This window comes from Canis lupus, chromosome 8 (assembly GCF_048164855.1).
Source record: "Canis lupus baileyi chromosome 8, mCanLup2.hap1, whole genome shotgun sequence".
In the NCBI taxonomy this organism is placed as follows: domain Eukaryota; kingdom Metazoa; phylum Chordata; class Mammalia; order Carnivora; family Canidae; genus Canis; species Canis lupus.
The window spans coordinates 67,599,229-67,625,945 of NC_132845.1; the positions used below are offsets into that span (position 1 = coordinate 67,599,229).

Genomic DNA, 26,717 nt, shown 5'->3' on the forward strand with positions numbered 1-26,717 from the left:
TGTTTTTCTGCCTATGGTTTTATCAGCCAGAATGCTTTCAATAAAATCACCAGTACTCGGTTTACAGATTTGGGGCTTTATTGTAGGATTGAGCAACACTAAGACTGTGTAACAGACTCACACACCACCACCAATTAATCAGACACTGATAATATTTGGACCTTTTAATTTTGTTAAAAGCTTTTTTGGGAGGCAGAGCCTGAGCAGGGGGAGGGACTGAGGGAGAGGGGGAAGCGGACTCCTGCTGAGCAGGAACCCGATGGGGGTGCTCAGTAGCAGGACCCTGAGATCCTGACCTGAGCTGACGTCAGACGCTTAACCCGCTCCAGAAGCTTATAAACGACAGTTTCTCATTTTATTCAGAAAGGAGACCTATCAGATGGGATATTATCTCCATCTAAAGGATGATACAGAAGCCCTGCACTTTTCTCCCCTGGCTCGGGAGACGCCACCCAGGACGGCACCGATGTCCTCGAGCCCTCTGGGAAGTGAAGTCCTTCCGCCGGGACCCCCGACCCGGCGCGGTCGCCTCCAAGTGCGCAGATGCGACTCCAGACGGAGCCTCGGGCTCGAGCCTTTTGTTTCCCCGCAGCTCCGCGGGCCCGGAAAGGGACTCCGTCCGCCCCTCCCGTCTCTCCCAGAGCGCAGCCCCGAGGGGACCTGCCCTGTGGCCGGAGCGGAGTCCGCACTGTGTCCAGAAAGAGGTAAGCGTAAGCTGGGCCCTAGGCGCGGGTCTCCACGCCCCGCCGATCCGTGCGTGCCGCTCCACTGCCTCCCGCAGCAACCCGGGCCACGCTCTCAGGTTCCGGCCCCGGCGGGAAGAGGGCTGGGCCCTGTCTGCGCGACCCGGGCCTACTCTCCAGAGCTCTACGAACTGCTCCCTCTTCTCTCTCGCTGGGAGGCGAGCTGGGTTTGTGGGTTCAGCGCTGAGACACTAGGCATCCCGGAAGTACGCTTGCCGCTAAGCCCGCTGGGAGATGGAGTCCGGGAACTTGAAGGAGGCGTGGCCGACCGGGGGATTCTGGGAGCGGGAGTGCGGAGTGCGGGGTGCGGGGAGCTAGAGAACCTTTCGTGGGTTTTGGCCTTCAACCTGCCCGTCTACTAAGTCCCTTAATGTTCTTAACTTCTGGGACTCACAAAAAAAATGTGGTCCGTGTCTTACTCATTGCCCTTCTGTGCTTTGCTTTATCAGAGTTTTGGGGCCTGCCTGTATTTGGGGCCAATACAAAGGGTTGAGTACACACACACACACACACACACACACACTCACTTTCTCTCTCTCTCTCTCTTTTTGGGGCCAATGCATAGGGTTGACCGCACACGCGCGCCTGGAATGCGAAGGTTTGGTCAGAGCCAGGGAAAAGCTTTGTTCCCGGGCAGTTTGCAAACCTGGGAGATGCAACCTTCGACTGCAAACCTATAGTACACTCTAAAGAGGAAAGATTAGGTTCAGAGTTAAATAGGCACTAACCACAAATTCCATGCCCTTTACAAGGACTAGTCGGGCTCAAGTCCCAAACCACGAATATCAGGTGCTCAGGTACAGAGTGACAAAACGGTTTCAGGATGTGGCAGCCATTCAACAGTTTGTGCTGCAGGCGTCTTTTTTTTTTTTTTTTTTTTTGCAAATTTTGTTGGACTTTGTGCCAGCTTGTCACCTTAGGCTGTACTGACTGGTTTTGTGCCTCGTGGTCAGTCAGCCTGATTAAAAGTTTACTTTTTCTCCCTTGACAGAAGGGAACCCATCTTGTCTGTCAGTTGTTACTAATTACTGAAGTCTTTTGTTCTCGCTCTGACCATGGAAGAGAATCCTGGGTGTGTACATTTTCAGGGTCTTTAAAAAAGAGCAGGTGGGGAATCAGCTGCTGTATAAGGGCCCCATCTACCAGCTGCCTGTCTTCATGAATCATAAGGATGAACCAATTGTCGGAGCCCTGCTTGTAGTTACTGCTACCATAATCATAGACCACCTTATGGTCAGCTATGTGCTTTAGGGTCTTGGGAATTTCTGCACAGGCTGGAACGAGGTGTGAGGCTCACAGTTCACTGCCCTGCTTCTTTTCTGGTTTTGTCCTGGTATGGCATGTAGTGACTGATCTCAGTACTCTAGAGAATGGTCTTCAGCTGTGGGGACTAATTTAGCCTAAATATTAAGGTTTCAAGCAAAGAGGAATTACTTCTGAGGCCCTAGGACTTAAATGCATAGGAGTAAGCCTCCTAGGAGGAGAGAGAGAGAGATGCTCCAGGGAGCAGGAACCATTTCCAGAGGATGGCGAGCCTAACCTCAAAAATCTCTCTCCAGAGCTTCAGAGTAGAGTTGAATGGTTTACACAAAGAAGCAGATTATGTATTGCTGAAAAGCCCGTGTTTATCTCTCATCTGAAACCGTGACTAAAGAGGAAGTCATAGCAGTAACAGGACAAAAAAGAGAAGCTCATCATGGATTATCTGACCATTGAAGCTGAGGAAGAAGGTAAGCATTATAGAAATAGCTGCAGCCTGCCTTCAGCCCAGGGCCTGATCCTGGAGACTCGGGATCGAGTCCCATGTCAGGCTCCCTGCATAGAGCCTGCTTCTCCCTCTGCCTGTGTCTCTGCCTCTCTCTCTCTCATGAATAAAAAAAAAAAGAAAAAGAAAAAGAAATAGCTGAAGAAGAGAGACTATTTCATCTTGCTTGCTTTTGTGATAAAAGATAGGTGATGCTTTTCTACTCCTTGTTAGATGATTCCAAAAGGTTGATGTATTGTGGGTCTACAATTTAGTTTTTTGGGCAGTGTGTTTTCACTTTATCATCTTTATCTTCATCCTACCTTTCTGAGTTAGGTTGAGTGGGGCTTGTGTATATAATTTAGCTGGTTTATGATAGCTTTTGTCTATTGAATAGAGTTTACTTCCTTTGTGGCTTTTTATCCCCCTAGTCCTTCCAGCCATTACTACAGAGGATGCTTCTCTGCCCCAAAAAGCGAACACAGAAGAAATGGAACCTACTGTTGGACTCCTTCCTGTGGAGTTCCAGGCAAGTTTGAGTTCCCTCCTCTGAAATCTTAGCTAGGTCTTCATGGTGTGTTGTTTCCTTTTTTCATTTTCTTTAGAGATCCACAGCAATCCCAACTAGAGAACTGAACCAAGGTAATATTTCCTTGAAGACTTGGAAGTCTGGGGAGAGCTCCAGCTTGAGCATTGAATTTGGGAGTAATCTGCGTGAGTGGCATTATAAACTGTGAAACTGTGATCACTGAGGGAATAGAGAAGAGTTGAAATTTTATTACTGAGCCCTATAGCTCTTCAAATCTTAGTGGTCAGGGAGATGAAGAGGAACCAGCAAAACAGACTGATAAGATGTGGCCAGTGGGGTAGGGAGAAGTTGAAAGTATGGCATCCTGATAACCAATGGGAGAGTTTCAAGAAGCAGGGAGCGATTAGGTGTGTTAAATGCTGCTGCTAAGTCAAGTGTGATGAGGCCTGAGAATTGATTGTTGGATTTAAAAATATGAAGATCATTGGTGACTTCCAAGAACAATTTCATGGAACGGCAGGAATGAAAGCCTGACTAGAAAGGATTCAGGAGAGAATAGGAGAGAAATTGGAGGCAGGGACTACCAACAAGTATTTTGGAGAGTTCTACTTTAAAGGAGAGGACCGAAGAGGGTTTTTTTTTTTTTTTTTTTTTTTTTGTGTGTGTGTGTGTGTGTGTGTGGTTTTTTTTTTTAGGATTTTTAAAAAGAATATGGGCACAATAACATTGCTTATAGGTATGTGAGAATGGATGGAGAGAGATGTCTAATGACTGAGCTATGGGGAACTCTAACATTTAGAGCCACTTTTCAAATGTTACTTCATTTATTTTAAACAAAAAATCATGTGAGTTAGGGATGATGCCTATTTCATAGTAAAACTGAGGCTCACAGAGGTGCCTGGCTGGATCAGTCAGTGGAGCATGCGACTCTTGATCTTGGGGTTCTAAGTTCAAGTTCCACATTGGGTATAGAGATTACTTGAAAATAAACTCCAAAACTGAGGCTAACAGTAACTTCCTCAGAATCATAAGGTAGTTGAACACTAATCAGAACCCAGGTATGTCTGATCCTAAATCCTATGCCTCTTAACCACATATTCTTTTTTTTTTTTTTAAGATTTATTTATTTGTTTTAGAGAGAGCACTATAGTGGGGGTAGGGGTAGAGGGAGAGAGAAAATCTTAAGGAGACTCCATGCTAAGTGTGGAGCCCAATGTGAGGCTTGATCTCATGACTCAGATCAGGGCTCTGAGATCATGACCTGAGCTGAAACCAGGATGCTTAATCGACTGTGCCATCCAGATGCCCCTCAACTACTATATTCTATTGGTTTTCTCACAAAGCATTCTCCGGTTAAGTATGATCAACAAAATACACCGATATGACTGTCAATATAACAGAGTATAAAGAACAGTTGATCATTTTCAGTTTACAATCAATAAATCCATTCATTCAGAACAACTGTAGTTACTAAAGGATAACTAAATAAATCTAAAAGTCATAGCCCTAAGTACAGAGAAAGAAGTAGCCTCTGTTAGAACAGGATGGCTATCTGTATACAATCACAATATCAAGCAGAATTTCTATAAAATCTCTGAATATTCTAGAAATCAGTATAAATTACATATCTGAGATTTATCCCATCTACAACAACTAAGTACAATTAGTAATTAACATTTGGTTGTCATTCAGTGGTTAGTTTACATTAGATTTATTTAGTATAATATGTAAAAGACAGAAACATACAGTTAAGAGTACAGCTTTGATGTCAAATCACCATGTTGTATACTTGAAACTAGTATATTTTATTTTACATTTAAAAGAAAGAGTATAGCTTTGGAAGCAGACTGCCTGGGTCCAAATCTCAGATCTGGTCCTCATATCTGTGAATAATGTTAATAAGAGTACTTACTTCATATAGTTATCATTACAAGAGGTAGTTCAAAGGACTTGGAACATAGACGATAGATTATAAATGTGAGCTATTATTATTTTCCTTAACATAGAAATTGTAGACTGTTCCATAAAATAAAGGCTTAACCTTTAGATTAAAAAAAATCTTCTTCTTATAGATTGTTCTCTTCCCTAAGTCCTATAATAGTGTGCTTGTTCTTCCAGGAATTGGTGACAGTCAAGGATGAGGAAATGGACTTAACTCAGGTGGAAGAAGAACAGCTGAATTCTGCCCAAAGGTACATGGGCATGGATATGAAAGTGGAGAATTGTGGGAGCCTGGTATTTTGGGGTAAGGAAGTTAATTTTTTTTTAAAAGTATTTTTTAATTTCTTATTTATTTATGATAATCACAGAGAGAGAGAGAGAGAGAGAGAGAGAGAGAGAGACAGAGAGAGAAGCAGGCTCCATGCACCAGGAGCCCAACGTGGGATTCGATCCTGGGTCTCCAGGATTGCACCCTGGGCCAAAGGCAGGCGCCAAACCGCTGCACCACCCAGGGATCCCAGGAAGTTAATTTTTAATGCGAACTGCTTACTGGGACATAAGCTTCTCTATAACTAAGGGCGTCTAAAATGCCATAGTTTTGCTTAAGATCCAGAGGGCCCTAATCCCCTAGGAGATCCCTGATCACTCTGGGCTCAGAATTGGCTCCTTTTCTCTTTTGCCAAGTAAAAGTTCACTGTTTTTGGTATTGAAAAAGGCCAGCTTCATTACACTGTTTCGTTTTTTTTTTTTTTTTTTACAGTGTACTTCCTTAAATCATCATCATCATCATCATTATTATTTAAGATTTCACTCATTTATTAGAGAGAGTAGACTGAGCATGAGCAGGGAGAAGGAGGAGCTTCCTCCTTCCACTGAGCAGGAAGCCGGACTTGGGGCTTGATTCTGGGACTCCAGGATTAAGACCTGAACTGAAGGCAGACACCCAATTGACTGAGTCACCCAGGTGCCCCATTACATTGGTTTAAAGATTTGTAAAGCTTTAGTAATCAAAACAGTGTGGTATGATGAAAGGATAGATGTAAATCAATGGAACAGAACAGATGGCCCAGAAGTAGACCCACACAAATTTCTGACAAAGATGCAAAATCAATTCAATGTTAAAAGGAGAATCTTTTCAACAAATGGTACTGGGGGATCCCTGGGTGGCGCAGTGGTTTAGCGCCTGCCTTTGGCCCAGGGATCCTGGAGACCTGGGATCGAATCCCACGTTGGGCTCCCGGTGCAAGGAGCCTGCTTCTTCCTCTGCCTAGTCTCTGCCTCTCTCTCTCTCTCACTGTGTGCCTATCATAAATTTAAAAAAAAAAAAAATGGTACTGGAACAACTGGATATATATATATATATGCCAAAAGAAAATCCATACCTCCCACCATACACAGTTATTCTCAATGAATCACAGATATAGGTATAAAACCTAGAAGAGGGACGCCTGGGAGGCTCAGTGGTTGAGCCTCTGCCTTTGGCTCAGGTTGTGATCCCAGGATCCACGATTGAGTTCCACATCAGGCTCCTTGCATGGAGCCTGCTTCTCCCTCTGCCTATGTCTCTGCCTTTCTCTCTCTCTCTCTCTCTCTCTCTCTCTCTCTCTGTCTCTCATGAATAAATAAATGAAATCTTAATAAAATAAAATAAAAAATAAAAGGTAGAAGAACCATTTTATTAGATATAATATCAAAAGCTTAGGGCAGCCCCGGTGGCACAGCGGTTTGGCACCTCCTGCAGCCCGGGGTGTGTTCCTGGGGACCCTGGGGTCGAGTCCCACGTTGGGCTTCCTGCGTGGAGCCTGCTTCTCCCTCTGCCTGTGTCTCTGCCTCTCTCTCTCTATGAATAAATAAATAAATCTTAAAAAAAATATCAAAAGCTTAGTCTAGTCAAGCTCTCTGGGTCTTGAGTTTGCTTTATTGGAAGGTCCCTTGATAGATATAGGACCATTCGGATGATCTGTTTCTTCTTGAGTGAGCCGTCGTAGTGATTTACCATCTTTCATTCCTTATATTGGTAATCTGTATCTTCTCTGTTTTAATTTTATTAGTCTTCCTAAGATTTTAACAATTAATTTTTTCCCCTTTGCTAACTTTAGATCTAATTTGCTCTTATTTTAATTTCTTTTTTTTTTTTATTTATGATAAGCACACAGTGAGAGAGAGAGAGAGGCAGAGACATAAGCAGAGGGAGAAGCAGGCTCCATGCACCGGGAGCCCGATGTGGGATTCGATCCCGGGTCTCCAGGATCGCGCCCTGGGCCAAAGGCAGGCGCCAAACCGCTGCGCCACCCAGGGATCCCCCATTTTTAAAAACCTACTTAAAGTAAGTTTCTTGTGGACAGCATAGAATTGGGTCTGGTTTTTAAACACATGCCAACAATTTCTGGAGTTTTCAATTGCTGTGTTTAGGTCATTTACATTTAAATTAACTATTGGTACAGTTGGATTTAAATCTCACATATATCTAGTTGTTTTCTATTTGTTCCATCTTTTCCTCGTTCATTTTTCTTTTTCTGTTTTTTGGTTGGGTATTTTCATTATCCTATTGCAAATACTATTCATTTTATATATAGATCAGGGGTTGGCAAACTTCTCTATAAAGGACCAGATGGTAAATATTTTTTGCTTGATGGGCCATATACTTTCTTGCAGTTATTTAACTTTGCTATTGTAGCATAGAGGCAGCCATAAACAATTTGTAAAAAGTGGGAGTGGCCAGATTTGGCCTGTGGTGGGTCAGTTTGGTTGCCCCATGGGCCATAACGTGCTGACCCCTGGTGTATATACAAGTTCTTGACTTATATAAATTACCTTCTGCCTATAAGCACATTTCTTATAGTGCACACCTACTGGTAATGAATTCTCTCAGCTTTTGCTTGGCTGAAAAAATAACTTTCATCTTTCTATCTTTCTTCCTTCCTCCTTTCCTTTTCCCTTTCCCTTTCCTTTCCATTCCATTTTTTTTTTTTTTAAAGATTTTATTTATTTATTCATGATAGTCACACAGAGAGAGACAGAGAGGCAGAGTCACAGGCAGAGGGAGAAGCAGGCTCCATGCACCGGGAGCCCGACGTGGGATTCGATCCCGGGTCTCCAGGATCGTGCCCCGGGCCAAAGGCAGGCGCCAAACCGCTGCGCCACCCAGGGATCCCTCCATTTTATTTTTAAGTAATCTCAACACCCAATGTGGGGCTTGAACCCACAACTCCAAAATCAGGAGGCACATGCTCTTCTGACTGAGCCAGTGAGGCACCCCTTTTATCTTCCCTTTTGAAAATGAAATTATATTTTCACTGAATATAGAATTCTTAGGGACAGAGGTTTTTTTTCTTTCTTTCAGCAATTTAAATGTGTCCCTTCATTGTCTTCTGGCTTACATAATTTGTGACAAAGTTTGTGTAATTTTTATTTTTGCTCTTCTGTAGTGTTTCTATGGCTTTTTCTATGGCTTTTTTTTTTAAGATTTTTTTTTTTTAATTTACTTATTCATGAGAGACACACAGAGAGAGGCAGAGACACAGGCAGAGGGAGAAGCAGGCTCCATGCAGGGAGCCCGACATGGGACTTAGTCCCGGGTCTCCAGGATCACACCCTAGGCTGAAGGCAGGTGCTAAACCGCTGAGCCACCCGGGCTGCCCCGGCTGTTTTTTTTTTTTTTTTTTTTTAAAGATTTTATTTATTTATTCATAGAGACACACACACACACACAGAGAGGCAGAGACACAGGCAGAGGGAGAAGCAGGCTCCATGCAGGGAGCCTGATGTGGGACTCAATTCCTGGTCTCCAGGATCACACCCCAGGCTGCCGGCGGCTCTAAACTGCTGTGCCACGGGGGCTGCCCTCTATGGCTGTTTTTAAGATTTCCTCTTTATCTTGGTTTTCAACAGTTTGCATACAATGTATTTAGAGGTGTGTGTGTGTGTAGGGGGGGTGTATGCACATGCATGTGCATGTTTCATTCCGCTTAGGGTTCTCTGAACTTCCTTGGATTTTTGGTTTGATACCTTTCATTAGTTGTGGAATATTATCAGCCATTAACTCATCAAGTACTGTTTCTGCCTATTCTCTCTGTCTCTTCTCCTTCCAGGATTCCAATTACATGGATTTAGAGCATTAGATATTGTCCCGCAGCTCTCAGATGGTCTCTTCTGGTTTGTTAGGTTTTTCACTCTTTTATGCTCTTTATGCTTTAGTTTGGGTAGTTTATTTTGACCTATTTGGAAGTTTACTGATTCTTAGCTTTGTTGACTTTACTGATGCGTTCATCAAAGACATTAATCTCCATTACCAGTTTTTCATCTTTAGCATTTTCATTTGACTTTTATAGTTTGTATCTCTTTGCTAACATTCCTCAACTGTTAAAGCATGTTGTCCTTCTTTTCCACTGGAGACTTTTACTTTTATATATTAATCATAGTTACTTCAAGTTCCTTTATATCTGGGTAATCATTGAGTCTGTTTCCATTCATTACTCTATGGTTTATACAATCAGATTTGATTGGAGAATGATGCATTGAGAAAGGATACAATTAGCTCCATTGAGTTAGGGGAGAGATGATGGTAACTGAATTGGGGTGGTAATAATGGGGAGAGGAAATACAGAATGAATGAGAGAGATTTGGGAAGTATAATCCATAAAACTTGGTGATTTATTTGTTTTGGTTGGTAGTGTAGAGGGAAAAGCTTAGTATGATTCTCCGTTTTCAGACTTTAAGCTAGAAAAGCTTTTTGGAGTTTTGTGAGGATTAGATGTATTCATATATTTAATTTTTTAAAACAGTAGCTTATACATAATAAACATTAGATATTTCCTGATATTATTATAGTTCATAGCATATATATATATATATTTTTTTTTTTAAGATTTTATTTATTTATTCATGAGAGACACAGAGAGGCAGAGAAGTTGAGGGAGAAGCAGGCTGCCATTGGGGAGCCCGATGTGGGACTTGATCACAGGACTCCGGGATCATGACCTGAGCCGAAGGCAGACACTCAATCACTGAGCTGCCCAGGCATCCCTAGTTCATAGCATATATTAAACTTTAGGTTACCATGAGATTTTCAACTTCTGAAAATTATGGCAGCATTAGGATATATTTTGATCAAATATTGGTATGTTTCTATAATGGGATAAAAGGATCTTAAGAAAGGCTTATTACTCTCCAGATTTGTTCACTGCTTGTATTATTTGCGGCCAGCTCAGTGCATACATCTATTTCTTTTTTTTTTTCCTTTTTAAAGATTGTGTTTATTTATTTGAGAGAGAGAGAGCATGAATGGAGGAGAGGAGCAAAGAGAGAGGGGAAGCAGATTCCCCACTGTGCAGGGAGCCTGATGTGGGGCTCAATCCCAGGACCCTGAGATCATGACCTGAGCCAAAGGCAGACACTTAACTGACTGAGCCACCCAGGCACCCCCATACAACATCGATTTCATGCATATACTTTTTCTTTACCAGAACTATGATAGGCCCTGAGAAATATCAGTGAACCAAAGAAAATTACCTGCCCTCAGAAAAAGACCTTTTGGTGGTGGAGTTCATATTCTTATATTAGTGTCTTTTTATTAATAAGAATGATGGGGGATCCCTGGGTGGCGCAGCGGTTTGGCGCCTGCCTTTGGCCCAGGGCGCGATCCCGGATACCCGGGATCGAATCCCATGTCGGGTTCCCGGTGCATGGAGCCTGCTTCTCCCTCTGCCTGTGTCTCTGCCTCCTCTCTCTCTCTCTGTGACTATCATAAATAAATAAAAAATTTGAAAAAAAAAAAAAAGAATGATGGTGGTGACATATAGATGATGAAAGCTGGGAAATACACAGATTGAGGGATAAGATGAATTAAGGTATGGATATACTGAATTTGAGATTTCCAAGTGGATACATGTAGTTGGCTAGTTGGATATATAACTAAGTAAATAATTGGATTATATGGTGTAGGGGACAGAAGTAAATAGTTGGATTATACAGTGTAGAGGACAGAAGTAAATAGTTGGATATATGGGTGTGGGATCAGAACTAAGCTGGAGATAAGAATTGGAAATCATTGATATATAGAAGGCAACTGCAACTAGTAAACAAATAAATCCCAGAGATAGATTTATTTATTTATTTATTTATTTATTTATTTATTTATTTATTTATTATTTATTTTTATTTATGATAGTCACAGAGAGAGACAGAGAGGCAGAGACACAGGCAGAGGGAGAAGCAGGCTCCATGCACCGGGAGCCCGACGTGGGATTCGATCCCGGGTCTCCAGGATCGCACCCTGGGCCAAAGGCAGGCGCCAAACCGCTGTGCCACCCAGGGATCCCTAAATCCCAGAGATTTAATGCACAGTAGAGTCAACACAGATAACAATATTGTATTATAATCATCAAACTTGCTAATGACTAGATTTTAATTATTCCCATCACAAAATAGAAATAAAAAATAGAAATAATAATTATGTAATATAATTGAGGTGCTAACTATCAATACATCAGCATCATATTACAGTATATAAACACATCAAAGTAGCATGTTGTGTACCTTAAACTTATACAGTGTTTTATGTCAAATATATTTGAATTTTCTAAAAGAAGCAACTAATACCATGGACTAGATGAAGTCTTTAATGGAGACAGTGTAGTGGAGAATGGGGAGGGGCAAAAAAGGAGAGCCTAGACTGTATACCAAGAAGCATCAACATTTAAGAAGAAGAAACAGAAAAAGCTCTAAATAAATAGCAGGAGTAAAACTTGGACAGCTTAGAATCACAGAAGTTAAGAAAGAACATCTGCCAATTATATCTGAATAAAGTTTGGGGAAAGATGGGGGTGGGAATGTTGTTAGGAGGGATGCATGGTCACCACTGTCAAGTGCTGTTGAGGGGCCAATCTAAACAAGGAATGAAAAGAATCCACTGGGTAGGATGCCTGGGTGGCTCAGTGGTTGAGTGTCTGCCTTTGGCTCAGGGCATGATCCCGAGTCCCGGGATTGAGTCCCACATCAGGCTCCCTGCATGGAGCCTACTTCTCCCTCTGCCTATGTTTCTGCCTTTCTCTCTGTGTCTCTCATGAATAAATAAAGTCTTTAAAAAAAAATTCTCTCTCTCTCTCTCTGCCTCTCCACTGGCTGACCCTGCTCTCTTTAAAAAAAAAAAAAAGGACCGATGGGAACTATTTAAAAAAGTCAAAAGTGGCTATTTCTGGGTGATTATTGTAAGTAATTTTTTTTGTCTTGTACTTTTTAAAAACTGCCCAATCTCAACTTGTGTTTTCATCTTTTCACTCTTCCTCAGATATTTTTTTTTTCCTCAGATATTTTTTATTAACATTTATTCTTAGCCCCACTGCTTATCTTCCTTCCTGACTAGTCCACTGTTTTCCATTCTTTTAGGTGCAGCATCCTCATTGTTCTCTTACTGTGCCTTGTACTAGCCATTCTCCCATCTCTATTAGTCCCTGGAACCTCCTCAGACATTCCCAGGAGGCACTTTCTGAAAACATTCTAATAAACAAACTTATCAAGCATCATTTTTTTTTCCCTCTTGCCAACTCAGCAGTTTTTTTCTCTCACCCCAGAGCACACAAAGACTTGTACTTTTTATTGATTTCAGATTCCGAATCTATACCTGAAGCTAAAGAATCCTTTTCAAAGCAGGGACTTTATGAAGAAGAGTCACCTGAAAGAGAGCTGATCATGGAGAGACTTAAAAAGGATGAGTCCTGGGACTCCAGATTGATGGAAGCCTGGCAATGTGAAGGCACATTAGAAAGACAGCAGGGAAATCAGAAGAAAGATTTAAGGCAAGTCATAATTAAACGCAAGAAAATCTCTGTGGAGAATTGTAATCAAACTGGGGAAAGCTCAAACCCAATTAAACATCACAACATTTACTTAGTGAAAAAGCCTTGGAAGTGCAATGAATGTGGGAAGTCCTTCAGTTACTACTCAGCCTTTATTCTACATCAGAGAATTCATACTGGAGAGAAACCTTATGTTTGTAAAGAGTGTGGGAAAGCCTTCAGCCGGAGCTCATCACTTATTCAGCATCAGAGAATCCACACTGGAGAGAAACCCTATGAGTGTAACGAGTGTGGGAAGGCCTTCAGTCATCGATCAGCCCTCATTCAACATCATATCATTCATACTGGAGAAAAGCCCTATGAGTGCAATGAATGTGGGAAGGCCTTCAACCAAAGCACATATCTAATTCAACATCACAGAATCCACACTGGAGAGAAACCCTATAAATGCAAGGAATGTGGAAAAGCTTTCAATGATACCTCATCCCTTATTAAACATCAGAGGGTTCATACTGGAGAAAAACCTTATGGATGTACAGAATGTGGGAAAGCCTTTAGTGACAGGTCAGGCCTCACTCAACATCAGAGAATTCATACAGGGGAAAAGCCCTATGAATGCAGTGAATGTGGGAAAGCTTTCAGCTACTGTTCAGCTCTTATTCAACATCAAGGAACCCATACTGGGGAGAAACCTTACAAATGTAACGAATGTGGGAAAGCCTTCAGTGATCGCTCAGCTCTTGTAAGACATCAGAGAATTCATACTGGTGAGAAACCTTACAAATGTAAAGAATGCAAGAAGGCCTTCAGCCAGAGCTCATCTCTTACAAAGCATCTGAGAACTCATACTGGAGAGAAACCATATAAATGCAATGATTGTGACAGAGCTTTCAGCCAGAGTTCATCTCTTATTCAACACCAGAAAACCCATACAGGAGAAAAACACTACAAATGTAAGAAATGTGAGAAAACCTTCAGGGTGCATTCAGCCTTTCATCAACATAAAGAAATTCATGATGAATAGAATGCAGTAAATTATTAAAATAATTATGTAGTCTCTGGGAACCCAGGTGGCTCGGTAGAGCATGCAACTCTTGATCTGTGGGTTGTGCGTTCAAGCCCCATGTCAGGCATAGAGTTGACCTAAAAAAGAAAAGAAAGGGTGAAAATTATGTATTCTCTCCTGATTGTTCAGACCTGTTCTAATTACAAGGTATACTACAAAAACATATGAGGCTGTGTAATGCAGAAAGATAGCTCTCTTCCTTGAAAGGTTATTAGTTATGGGAAGAGGACAAGAGGTACAGTAACAAACCCCAGAAAGTGAAGCAGTGAAGAGAAATCCTAGAGAAACACAAGAGAAAGTCTGGTTTAGTCAGAGAAACAGCCTTAGGAGCTAAGCATCTGATATCAGTAGAAAAACTAATCACACGGGATGTCTGGGTGGCTCAGCGGTTGAGCACCTGCCTTCAGCCCAGGGCGTGATCCTAGTGTCCCAGGATCGAGTCCCACATCGGGCTCCCTGCATGGAGGCTTCTTTTCCCTCTGCCTGTGTCTCTGCCTCTATCTGTGTCTCTCATGAATAAATAAATAAATAAAATCTTAAAAAAAACTAATCAGAGGAGCAGACTGAACAGTACTCGAGGCTAAGGCTATTTTTTTTAAATATTTATTCATGAGACACACACACACACACACACACACACACACACACACACAGAGAGGCGCAGAGACACAGGCAGAGGGAGAAGCAGGCTCCATGCAGGGAACCCGATGTGGGACTTGGCGCTAAACCGCTGAGCCACCTGGGCTGTCAGAGGCTAAATGCTCTGTAAATAGTAGTTTCAACCTGAAGCCAGGTGGGGAGGATCAGGATCCTAAAAAGGAAAATCACCAGGAAGTTTCTCTAGGGAAATAAAGAGAAAAAAATTCTAAGCGTAGGAAATACTCCTTTTCTCTGTCCCTACACACCTCTTGTTCACTTGCAAACATTTACACTGGAGTTTATTAACCCTGGATGTACACAGAAATCTAAGAAGCTTTGAAAAAAAAGTACCTGGGTCCTAGCACCAGAGATTCAGATTAAATGTGGACTAGGGTGCAGCCTCGACATCAGGAATTTTAAAATTCCTCAGGTTCCAATATGCAGCCAAAATTAGGAACCACTGATTTAGGCTCTTTCTGCACAAGGATCAACTCAGTAAAGTAGGAGCACTACAGGCAATTGAAAGGATAATAGTGATCTACCTCAGCTCTCAGGAGCTCTTGGTGTCCTTGTTTCTGTCTTTTCTTTCTCTTTCTAATTATATAATGTCATCTTTTCTTTTACCTGACTTTGGATCCTTTTGTTTGGACCTTTTAAACTTTTTTTCTGACTTGGTGTGAATTGTACTGCCTGATACTAACTTCTGTTAGTATCTGCTCTGGCCCTCACCCTTGCTAATGTGCTCCTTTAAGCTTGGTTACAGCTTTCTCAACCACTTCTGCTTACGAGGATCATATATTGTGTTTGCTACCCATGGCCCAAAGGTGGCAAATATTAATCAAAAGAAACAAGAGGAAGACCAGAAATCAGGAGTGGAGACAGAGTGGGAGGGAACATCAAAGAGTTAAACTTTTGACTCCAACTGTATAATTGCTATCTCACAATTTCCTGAAATTAGAATATAATTTAGTTGTGTGTACTAATTAATACTGAATTTGAAGGGATGTAAGTGGAAGAAAGGTAAGTAAAAAGTGTTTCTACATTGAATATGACAAAGAGGGGTGGGTGCCTGGATGGCTCAGTTGGTTAATCATCTGCCTTCGACTCAGGTCATGATCTCTGAGTCCTGTGATAGAACCCTGAGTAGGGCTTCTTGCTCACTGAGGAGTCTGCTTCTCTCATTCTCTCCCTCTGCCCCCCTCCCCTACTTGTTCTCTGTCAAATAAGTAAAATCTTAAAAAAAAAAAAAGTAATATGACAAAGAATAATAATGCTAAGGAAATGATGAGAAATTATAGATGATACTATAATTCCTATAGAATATCCATTAAAAAATAATGCAAGTAGAGGAATTAAATTACATGTTAAAAAATGTTTAACCCAAAAGAAAGCAGGAAAGGAGGAAAAGACACAGATGGGACAAATCATAAACAGGTAGCAAAATGGTAGAATTAAGTTCAACCATATCAATAATTACATTAAATGTAAAAGAGACACTCCAAATAAAACTGTGAGACTGAATAAAGAAGCATGACCCAACTATATGTAAAAGACTCATACTTTAAATACGGAAACACAGGTTGAAAGTTCAAAAGATAGATTCATAGTGAAAACACTAATCATGAAAAAGCTGTAGTGGATATATTAATATCAGATAAAATAGAATTCAAGAACAGGGGTGTCATAGATACATAAGGACATTCTATAATGATAAAATAGTCAATTCATCAAGATTAGGAATTATTATAATCTAGTTGCGAGCTGCATTCTAGTAACACATGTTTCTCAGAGTAAAGTATAGTGCACTGACCTTATGCTTTCACACATACTTTTTTTTTTTTCACACATACTTTTGAGATAGCTTCTAACTTCCTTACATTAGATGCTAGTTGCATGATCTCAGAGGTTGTGAGGTTGAGCCCTGTGTCAGGCACTGTGCTCAGCAGGGAGTCTGCTTGAGGATTCTCTCCCTCTGCCCCTCCCCCCACTAATGTGTGCTTGCACACTCTATCTAAAATAAGTGGATGGGGGCACCTGGATGGCTTAGTGGTTGAGCATCTGCCTTTTGCTCAGGTTGTGATCCTGGGGTCCTGGGATTGAGTCCCACATCTGGCTCCCTGCAGGGAGCCTGCTTCTTTATCTGCCTATGTCTCTGCCTCTCTTTCATGAATAAATAAATAAAATCTGTGTTTCTTTTGAATAAATAAATCTTAAAATGATGAATCTTTTAAGAAATTTAATGTTCCACTCTTAGAAGTTGATAGAACATCTAGACAGAAAATATTAAAGATCCAGAAAAGCTGAACAACACTGCCTACCATCTTGAGCTGATGGGGGGCATAGAATACTTTATAGAATGCACATGGAACACAACAATTTTCAGAGTGTGTATCCCTTCAAGGGCACATGGAATGTTCACCAAGTTAGGTTATACACTGGGCCTTAAGGCAATGCTCAGTAAATTCAAAGAGAATATTCTCTAGTACTTTTAATGACAGTAGAGATCAATAAAATAAGGTAGGAAATCCCCAAATATTTGGAAATTAAATGCCATACCTCTAATTAACCCAAGTCAAAAATTTTAAAGGAATTTTTTTTAAAGGAATATGGGTTGAAATAATATACTCTTTGCAACGGAATTGATCTAGATACCATTAACAGGTAATGAGGGAAAAAGCCTCAACTTCCTTAGAAACTAAGAAAAACACCATTAAGTAACCAAAGAGAAAAGAAAAATAGAAATTGAAAAACATTTTTGTTTTTTTTGTTTGTTTTGTTTTTTAATTTTTATTTTATTTTATTTTATTTATTTTATTTTATTTATTTTATTATTTTATTTTATTTTTTTTATTTTATTTTATTATTTTATTTTATTTTATTTTTTATTTTATTTTATTTTATTTTATTTTATTTTATTTTATTTTATTTTATTATTTTATGATAGTCACATACAGAGATAGAGTGGCAGAGACATAGGCAGACGGAGAAGCAGGCTCCATGCACCAGGAGCCCGACGTGGAATTCGATCCCCGGTCTCCAGGATCGCACCCTGGGCCAAAGGCAGGCGCCAAACCCCTGCGCCACCTAGGGATCCCTGAAAAACATTTTTGACTGAATAATAATGAAGATGCAATATATCCAAACTTGTGGGATACAACTAAAGCAATGTATAGAGAGAAATCTCATCCATTACACTACCTAAAATTAGAAAAGGTCAAAAATCCATCATATCAATTTCTATTGAAAGCCTAAAGGTGGAAGCAAATTAAAGTAGAAGGAAATATAAAGAGCAGAAAAATTTAATTACAAAACAGATACACAATAGAAAGCATCAACAAAGGCAAAGGTTGATACTTTGTGGCTACTTTTTACAAAACAAAACAAAACTAGAAGAACACACAAGAAAATTACATGTGGAAGTCGGAGGGAATGAAGTGAATGGAGTAGGACAGAGTGCCACCCTTCACTGTATTTTGTTTTGACTTCTGAGCCTCTCAAAAAAAATTCTTAAAGATTTTATTTTAGAGAGAGAGAGAGATGGAGCAGAAGGTGAGGGAGAAGTAAAAAATCTCAAGCAGACTCCACACAGAGTGCAAAGCTGATGCAGGGCTTGATCCCAGGACCCCAAGATCATGACCTAAACCAAAACCAAAGGTCAGATGTTCAACTGACTGAGCCACCCAGGTGCCCTTCAAAAATTTTTAATACCGGAAACCCTGGGTGGTGCAGCGGTTTAGTGCCTGTCTTTGGCCCAGGGCGCGATCCTGGAGACCCGGGATCGAATTCCCACATCAGGCTCCCGGTGCATGAAGGCTGCTTCTCCCTCTGCCTATGTCTCTGCCTCTCTCTCTCTCTCTGTGTGTGACTATCATAAATAAATAAAAATTAAAAAAAATTTTAATACCCTTCCAGGGCTATTCCAAGCCATATTGGGTCCTGAGGCAAAAAGAAACATATGTGCACCTATATACACTTGTCAAAATATCTTCCCATGTTTTGAACCAGATTAGAAAGTTAATAAAAGCCATATATATATATATATATATATATATATAATTTTTTTTTTTTAATGACTATAGGGGCACCTGGCTGGCTCAGTCAGTAGAACATGTGACTCTTGATCTCTGGATTGGAAGTTCAAGCCTCTTGGGTGTAGAGTTTGCCTAAAAAAATAAATAAAAATGAAAAAAAAATGACTACACATAGTCCAAAGCACACCATTGTCAACCTGTACAAAGCAGGATGTGATGACTTCATGGCTCAGGAGCCATGAGTTAATTGGAAATAACTTCCCAGTGCACAATAGCCCTGGGTCATAAAATGAGCAAACAACAGCTTGTCTTATTTAAAATTTCGATATTTTGTTTTTCATGATTTTTTTGCATTAATTTTTTTTAATATTTTTTTTCAATTTTTATTTATTTATGATAGTCACAGAGAGAAAGAGAGGCAGAGACACAGGCCGAGGGAGAAGCAGGCTCCATGCACCGGGAGCCCAATGTGGGATTCGATCCCGGGTCTCCAGGATCGCGCCCTGGGCCAAAGGCAGGCGCCAAACCGCTGCGCCACCCAGGGATCCCTTGCATTAATTTTTTAAAAAGATTTATTTATTTGAGGGGAAGAGGGGCAGAGAGAGTTCCATGCCCACTCTGCGTGGAGCCCAACAGGGGGCTTTGACCCACAATGCTGACATCATAACCTGAGCCAAAACTAAGAGACTGTGACTCAACAGAGTGCACCACCCTGGTGCCCCTTTTAAAAAGATTTTTAAAGTAATCTCTACACCCAACATGGGGCCCATACTCGCACCCTGAGATCAAGAATCACATGCTCTCCTGATTGAGCCAGTCAGGCACCCCTTCATTAATTTTGATTTAGAAAATATTGTATTAAAACATTATTTCTCTTGATTACTGAATTTTTTGGTGCTCTCTTAAGTTCTGCACCCAAGGTAAATGTCTCACTTGCCTGCACCTAATCTCTGCCCTGAACACATTATATGGGATCATCTGAAGGTGGGAGAGCTAGAATGGAGAAGATTCAGTGGTTTTCATCATGTCCAAGGAAACCAAAGACTTTGTGGACATATTTATTTATTTATTTTTTAATTTTTATTTATTTATGATAGTCACAGAGAGAGAGAGAGGCAGAGACACAGGCAGAGGGAGAAGCAGGCTCCATGCACCGGGAGCCCGATGTGGGATTCGATCCCGGGTCTCCAGGATCGCGCCCTAGGCCGAAGGCAGGCGCCAAACCGCTGCGCCACCTAGGGATCCCGACATATTTATTTAAAAATTAATTAAAAGACTGTAAAGTTATTGGTAGATTTTAGGAAATTCTAAAACTTCACTTTCACTTTTTAAACTCGGAATCACAACCTGGAGTGACTGGTCAATTTGGGTCTTCGTCTTTGTGACAGAGGAAACCATTTGCTACCCAATCTCACTCCTGGATTTTCCATTTGGGGTCTGGAAGCTACATCTCAGGGGCCCTCCAAAACCCAATATCCAACTACAGCTGCCAAGCTTATCTTCCTCTCCCTGCTTGGATTGGGGATTTCATGTGGTGCTATCTATGCCCATGACAAGATTTCTGGGACTGTATAAATTTTCCCATGTGAGTGATTTGAACACTCATTTTCATTTTATCACCTCTTACCTACCAACTTGACCAACTTGCAGTTTCAACCCAAAGTCACAGTACAGCCCGCACTCAAAATGTAAACCAGCATACAGGCATTCCTCCCAATTCAGCAAACATTTTCCTGTGACCCACTTTTGTCATCTGTATGATGAGGAAAAGAAGAGCACCTACTTCACAGGATTGTTATGTGGAATCTGTAAATTAATTCATGTAAAGCACATGAAATACTCCCTGGCACACAAAGAAATCCTCCATAAATGCAAGATATTATCTATTAGTTTTGGTCACTAAATAAACTTTTTTTTTAATATGGATTTTTAAAAATTTTTATTTACTTATGATAGTCACACACACACAGAGAGGCAGAGACACAGGCAGAGAGAGAAACAGGCTCCATGCACCAGGAGCCCGACGTGGGATTCGATCCTGGGTCTCCAGGATCGCGCCCTGGGCCAAAGGCAGGCGCCAAACCGCTGCACCACCCAGGGATCCCCTAAATAAACTTTTAATAAAAATATGTGAGTGATTTTAAGGGAGTGCCACCATTGGCAAAGAAATAAAATGCTTCATTCGGATAACCAGACAAGTGATTGGTAATAACTTTATTCATAGTTTCAAGGAAGAAATGAAAAATTGTTCAGAGTAATGGGAATGAACTGAGAGCCATGGTGAATTACTTAAATCATTTAATCTGAGTCTAGTCCCTCCTGAGAATGATATACTATACATTATTGCATATATTTCACATGTATACATATTTGCTGTGTACAAGTGTTCATATGAAAATCATGTATATTGTGTTTTTTGGATAAGGTCAAGGATTTTACAGGAATCTTAAAAATTTTTTAAAAAGGAATAATTCTGAAGTCATTTGATTTATCTTACCATCTAATTTCAGAACCTACCCTCCACCTCTATTTTTTCACAATAAATAGAATATTTGGGGAATAATAAGATAACTGTTTTGGCTGGATAATGACACAAAAGCATGATTTGTATTGAGAGGATCCTGAACATTAGGATAGGAAATAGGGGACTTTATTTTGAGGCCTTAGTTATTTAATAATTTTTTTTCCCTAAGTAGTGGGATGACAATGGTGAAATATCATACAGTAGAACACCTGTTTCCCAGAATTTCTAGGGACATACCTATTCCAAATCTGCAAAGGCATAATCATAATTGTTTCAGCTTCAACATCTTCTGGGTACACTTTTTGGCTTTTCTTCCCAATATATGAATTAAGGGTACAATATTGCAATGCACCATCTTGAAATGGTTATAACTTGCTGAAAAAATAAAATCGCCCCAACGATCAGAATATATGCATTACTGAGCAAGCCAGCTATAAGGTTATTACAATTGTTCATTGTGATATATACCATCTTGTCCATGTCAGGTGGACAGAGCCATTGTGACATCAACTGTTGGTCACATTCCACTTTCAGATTTACCATCTCCTTGCTCCATATGCCATGGGAAATCTTTCTTTTTTTTAATTTTATTTTTTTTTAAATTTTTTAATTTTTATTTTTTTGGAAATCTTTCTTAAATTATTTTGATCACATGATATTCTTTAATGGGTGATTATCGAGAAAACCCTTTTATTTTTTAAATTACATTTATTCATTTAAGTTATCTCTACACCCAATGTAGGGCTTGAACTCATAACCTCAAGATGAAGAGTTGCATGCCCCTCTGACTGAGCCAGCTAAATGATCTGAAAAAAAAAATCCTTTTAGAAATATACTTTTATTTGGCTACTTTCTGTATTTAAATTGCCACATTCAAAGTAAATAAATCCTCTGTATTTTTTTTTTTTTAAAGTAGGATCCATGTCTAGCATGGAGCCCAACATGGGGCTTGAACTCACAATCCTGAGATCAAGATCTGAGCTGAGGGCAGCTCAGGTGGTTCGGCGGTTTAGTGCCACCTTCAGCCCAGGGTGTGATCCTGGAGACCCCGGATCAGGTCCGTGTTGGGTTCCCTGTATGGAGCCTGCTTCTCCCTCTGCCTGTGTCTCTGCCTCTCTCTCTGTGTGTGTCTCTCATGAATAAATAAAATCTTAAAAAAAATATATCTGAGCTGAGATCAAGAGTCAGATGCTTAACTGACTGAGCCACTCAGGTGCCCCTAATTCTTTTGTATTCTTGATAGTCCAGGGATGGACTGACCAATTTACAGAGAAATGGCTGTTTAAGAAAAAACAGCACTTGTGAAATGAATGAAATGGCTCCAAGCAGCTAATGTAGCTATGCACTGAAAGTCATCTGTTGTTTGGAATCAATAGATTTTGCATTGTTTCTACTACACTATAACAATGCCTCTTGACATTCGAATATGTAGCTAATGTGGTTCCACATCCCTCAGGTCCCATCCCTTCCTCCCACAGACCTGCGTGAGAGGTAAGTGGTGGTCGTAATCAGAGGTGGAGAGGGCTGTACTGGTTTCTCAAAGATCTAAAAGGGGAGGGGGTGCATGGAAGGCAGATGAAGTGAGTGTGTTGTTGGGGTTGGGCCATTTCACACCATGTTCTAATTTTTACCAAAAGAAAGTTCACTTAGAAAACAATAATAATTTAACAAGTTATCAACTTTTTGACTATTTTTATAAACGTATGTGGAGCTGTGTTTGCCTAGGCCCTTTTACTTGTGCCAGTTTTACATTATTATGTTGTCAATTAATAAATGTGTTTCTAAATAATAAATGAAGCTTTAATCAAACATTCAAATAAAATATTTGCATGAAATCTAATTCAAATCATGTTTTGACTGGTTTAAATTTAACTGTAATTTGAGGCTACCCCTGCCTTTGTGCCATCTCCAAATCTATTACACTCTTTAACCAAGACTTAGCTGTATTTAAAAGATTAATGTGGCACCAGGATTTAGGGTAAAATATGTGAGTGAAAAAGAAGCAGCAAGCAGATAAAGAAGCAACTGTAATACATCAGGAGCAACTTAAACCAAAGTTACTACAGTAACACAGTTGGGGCAACAGAAAGAGGGAAAAATTATGAAAGAAATTATACATGAATTATTAGCAGAACTTGTGAAATTTATGGAAGCTTAAAGATATGAGATTCAGGGACACCTGGATGGCTCAGAGGTTGGGTGCCTCTCTTTGGCTCAGGGCGTGGTTCTGGGGTCCCAGGATCGAGTCCTGCATTGGGCTCCCCCCAGGGAGCCTGCTTCTCCCTCTGCCTGTGTCTCTGCCTCTCTTTCTCTGTGTCTCTCATGAATAAATAAATCAAATCTTTCAAAAAAAGAGATACGAGATTCAAAATAACCTTGATGTTCTAAGCTTAGGTACACAAGGTACCACTGAGGCAAATAGGGAAATTAGGTTAGGATGTCAGCTTTTTAAAAAGATTTTATTTATTCACAAGAGACACACAGAGAGGCACAGGCACAGGCAGAGGGAGAAGAGGCTCCCTGTGGGGAGCCTGATGCAGGACTCAATCCCAGGACTCTAGGATTATGCCCTGAGCCAAAGGGCAGATGCTCAACCACTGAGCCACCCAGGTGCCCCAGGATGTCAACTTTGAAGAAACAGACAAATAAATGGAAAAGTCTGACAAGCGTTGTGGGATAGAGAGAATGGAATCTGTGTTCCTACAATAAAGCAGGAAATGAAATGGTTAACTTGGAATACCACTACTGCAAGTCAAACTCTCCTATTTGGTGGTTGTCTTTAGATTCCAAGGAAAGTTCAACCCCCAATTCTAACTTAGAAACCTATTATATTTCCTTTTAAAGTTTTTATTCATTTATTCATGAGAGACAGGGAGGCAGAGGCAGAGGCAGAGGGAGAGGCAGGCTCCCCACAAAGCAGGGATCCTGATGTAGGACTCTTGTCTTAGGACCCTGGGATCATGACCTGAGCTGAAGGCAGATGCTTAACTGACTAGCCACCCCGGTGCCCGACACCTATTATATTTCTATCAACTAAATCCATTTGCATCCTAAGAGCCTTCTGAGTATACTGCATAAAGCAGAGGTCCTCACATTTTAGCAGACATATGGATCACCTATAGTGTTTGAAAAAATTCACTCTCCTGGGCTTCTCCTCCAGAGATTCTGATCCAGCAGATTTGGCTTGGGACTGGTGGATCTGCATTGTAATACGTATCTCAGATACGTGATGCAGATGACTGACCACAACGTAAAACACTATTGAAAAGTCTACAAATGTGTGAGCACAAAAGAAAAGAAATAGTTTTCCAATGATAAATCATCTCATTTCTGAAGACCATTTGCATAGAGAAGCTAAGATTCTAAAGCTCTATTTCCATCAGTCCTTAGAGTTCTTAGGCTCTATCTTCTAAACTGTCTGTCCCTTAGTGTCAGAAATATGTTTGCCTAGGGGATCCCTGGGTGGCTTAGCGGTTTAGCGCCTGCCTTCCGCCCAGGACATGGTCCTGGAGTTCCGGGATCAAGTCCCACATCAGACTCCCTGCATGGGGCCTGATTCTCCCTCTGCCTGTGTCTCTGGCTCTCTCTCTCTCTCTCTCTGTGTCTCTCATGAATAAATAAATAAAATCTTAAAAAAAAAGAAATATGTTTGCCTTTACTCTTGGGAATTAAACTCTAAGAGATGTGCTCTAGTTGAACCTAGATTACACTATCCCCTCCTCTGAGAAGTTTAGGGAGAAATTATTTCCAAGGGCTGAGAATTGCCCTGCCTTTATTTAGAGAGTAAGTAAACTGGAGAAAACAATTTACATATACATTACAATTTGTTTTTTTTAAACCATTTTGTTTTTTTAAAAAAGATTTTATTTATTTATTCATTCAGAGAGAGCGAAGAGAGAGGCAGAGACACAGGCAGAGGGAGAAGCAGGCTCCACGCAGGAAGCCCGCCCGATGTGGGACTCGATCCTGGGTCTCCAGGATCACACCCCAGGCTGCAGGTGGCGCTAAACCGCTGCGCCACCGGCGCTGCCCCTGTAAGGAATTCCTAATTATCATTTCCACCTCCAAGTCCTGGGAGAACACAGAAAACAACAAAGTACTGCTAAGGGCATCAACTTCAAAGGTCATTGTGAGGTTTCTTAACAGCATGAGTTTTTACCACATCTATGTGAGACCCCCAGTAAGTGATATAAGGCGGGGGGGGGGGGCGGGGAGGGAGATATGGATTAGAAATAATGTCCAAGGGATCCCTGGGTGGCGCAGCGGTTTGGCGTCTGCCTTTGGCCCAGGGCGCGATCCTGGAGCCCTGGGAAATCCCACGTCGGGCTCCTGGTGCATGGAGCCTGCTTCTCCCTCTGCCTATGTCTCTGCCTCTCTCTCTCTCTGTGTGACTATCATAAATAAATAAAAATTAAAAAAAATAATGTCCAAGAAAATAAAGTTAACATGTCCCAGATCATCAGCATATTTAGATCTAAAATCATAATTCTGGGCTTCTCAGAATTCCTTAATCAAAAGCATCCTCTCAGGTACAAAGACAACATTAAGACATTTAGGGAAGAGAATTTTGGAAGTAAGTGGCCTGGTCAAGACTAATTATCATGGACACTGGAGAAGCCAAATTTTGTACAAAAATGGAGCACCTATAAGGACAGTTCATGAGTGTTTTGATACAGACTTAACAGTACTTATGCTATCTACAGCATTGCCCACATTCTTTAAGACCTGAGTTCTTGGGATAATGGAAGTAGCCCCTCCAAAAATGGGGCATATGCAAAAAAAGGGGAAGCATGTGCACAGGACAGAACCATCCAACCCTGGCAAGTGAGAAACTAAATGGTCAGGCTTCCAAGAGGTTACTCAATACTAGGAAAAGGCATCTATTTTCCTTCCAGCATGCCTGTTGGCTGCTGCTCTTACCCCCTGGTTTGAAAGAGTATGATTATAGAATTGTAATAGCAAAATTAACCCAAATCCTCACAAGATTGTAGTAAGTAAGCCAGTTCCCTCTTCTGGTCTGTCAAGTTCAACAATACAGCACTCCTGAATGGATAGGAGGCAGTAAATAGCCTTCCCTGCCAGGCACTTGCTTGATGGTGCCTGAGATGAATGGGGGTGAAACTACAAGAATAATCCCATCATCCAGGACCAAGAGGTCCTCTTATTGGATGGAAATATACATGAATCAGCTTTCAATCTCCTGTAGAGAACAAGTTAAGGGTACATGAAATAGCTTGGCCTTTAGAGAATGCAGGCTTTGGGGAAATTGCTCCTTCTCCGAGAAGCACATGCCAAGATGGGATGAAACATGCAAGCATTTTATCAGGAGACATGCCTGTGAGAAAGGAAATAGAGGGAGTGTCTTAAAGCTGTGGAGAGCCCAAGATGAAAGACATCCCTGTGTGAAGGAGGGGAGAGAAGGTCAGTGGAAGCATTATGCTGCCCTGCAGGTTAAGGAAAATTCAGCCAAGTCCTCAGGGAACCTCGAGCCAATGTTAGCTGACAAACAGTCCCAGACCTTCCAGGGATGGTTTGCCTTAGTGTCCACCTGCACTTAGTCAGTCAATGCCCAGAAGCAGTACCTATGAGGCATGTGGTGAGGCAGTTAGGGCCTCTGGCCAATTGTTCCTGTAGCAAAGGTCCTAAAGCACATCCCCATGGCCACTGCATGAGGCTTATGAGAATTTCCCAATGGAAACTTAAG

General features: G+C 41.0%; 1 protein-coding gene across 3 annotated transcripts; it reads left to right on the forward strand.

Moving 5' to 3' along the window:
* The first annotated feature begins 233 nt into the window (after positions 1-233).
* Positions 234-15,707, forward strand: LOC140638937 (uncharacterized). 3 transcript variants are annotated; one of them, XM_072837116.1, is made up of 5 exons: positions 234-704; positions 2,303-2,473; positions 2,919-3,016; positions 5,135-5,261; positions 12,344-15,707. In XM_072837116.1, the coding sequence occupies exon 5, from the start codon at positions 12,647-12,649 to the stop codon at positions 13,775-13,777; it is 1,131 nt and encodes a 376-aa protein (XP_072693217.1). In that variant the 5' UTR covers positions 234-704; positions 2,303-2,473; positions 2,919-3,016; positions 5,135-5,261; positions 12,344-12,646; the 3' UTR covers positions 13,778-15,707. The 3 variants fall into 3 exon arrangements, with proteins under 3 accessions (XP_072693217.1, XP_072693216.1, XP_072693218.1); XM_072837115.1 differs by having other exon boundaries at positions 238-704; positions 12,564-15,707; XM_072837117.1 differs by lacking the exons at positions 234-704; positions 2,303-2,473 and having other exon boundaries at positions 2,951-3,016; positions 5,135-5,208; positions 12,564-15,707.
* The last annotated feature ends 11,010 nt before the right edge of the window (positions 15,708-26,717 follow it).

Excerpts from the sequence above, each read along its gene's own strand:
- LOC140638937 (XM_072837115.1), top strand. The coding sequence starts at position 2,440 with ATGGATTATCTGACCATTGAAGCTGAGGAAGAAG. Across the intron at positions 2,474-2,918 it reads CATTGAAGCTGAGGAAGAAG|TCCTTCCAGCCATTACTACA; the intron begins GTAAGCATTATA and ends TTATCCCCCTAG. Across the intron at positions 5,262-12,563 it reads TGGGAGCCTGGTATTTTGGG|ATTCCGAATCTATACCTGAA; the intron begins GTAAGGAAGTTA and ends TATTGATTTCAG.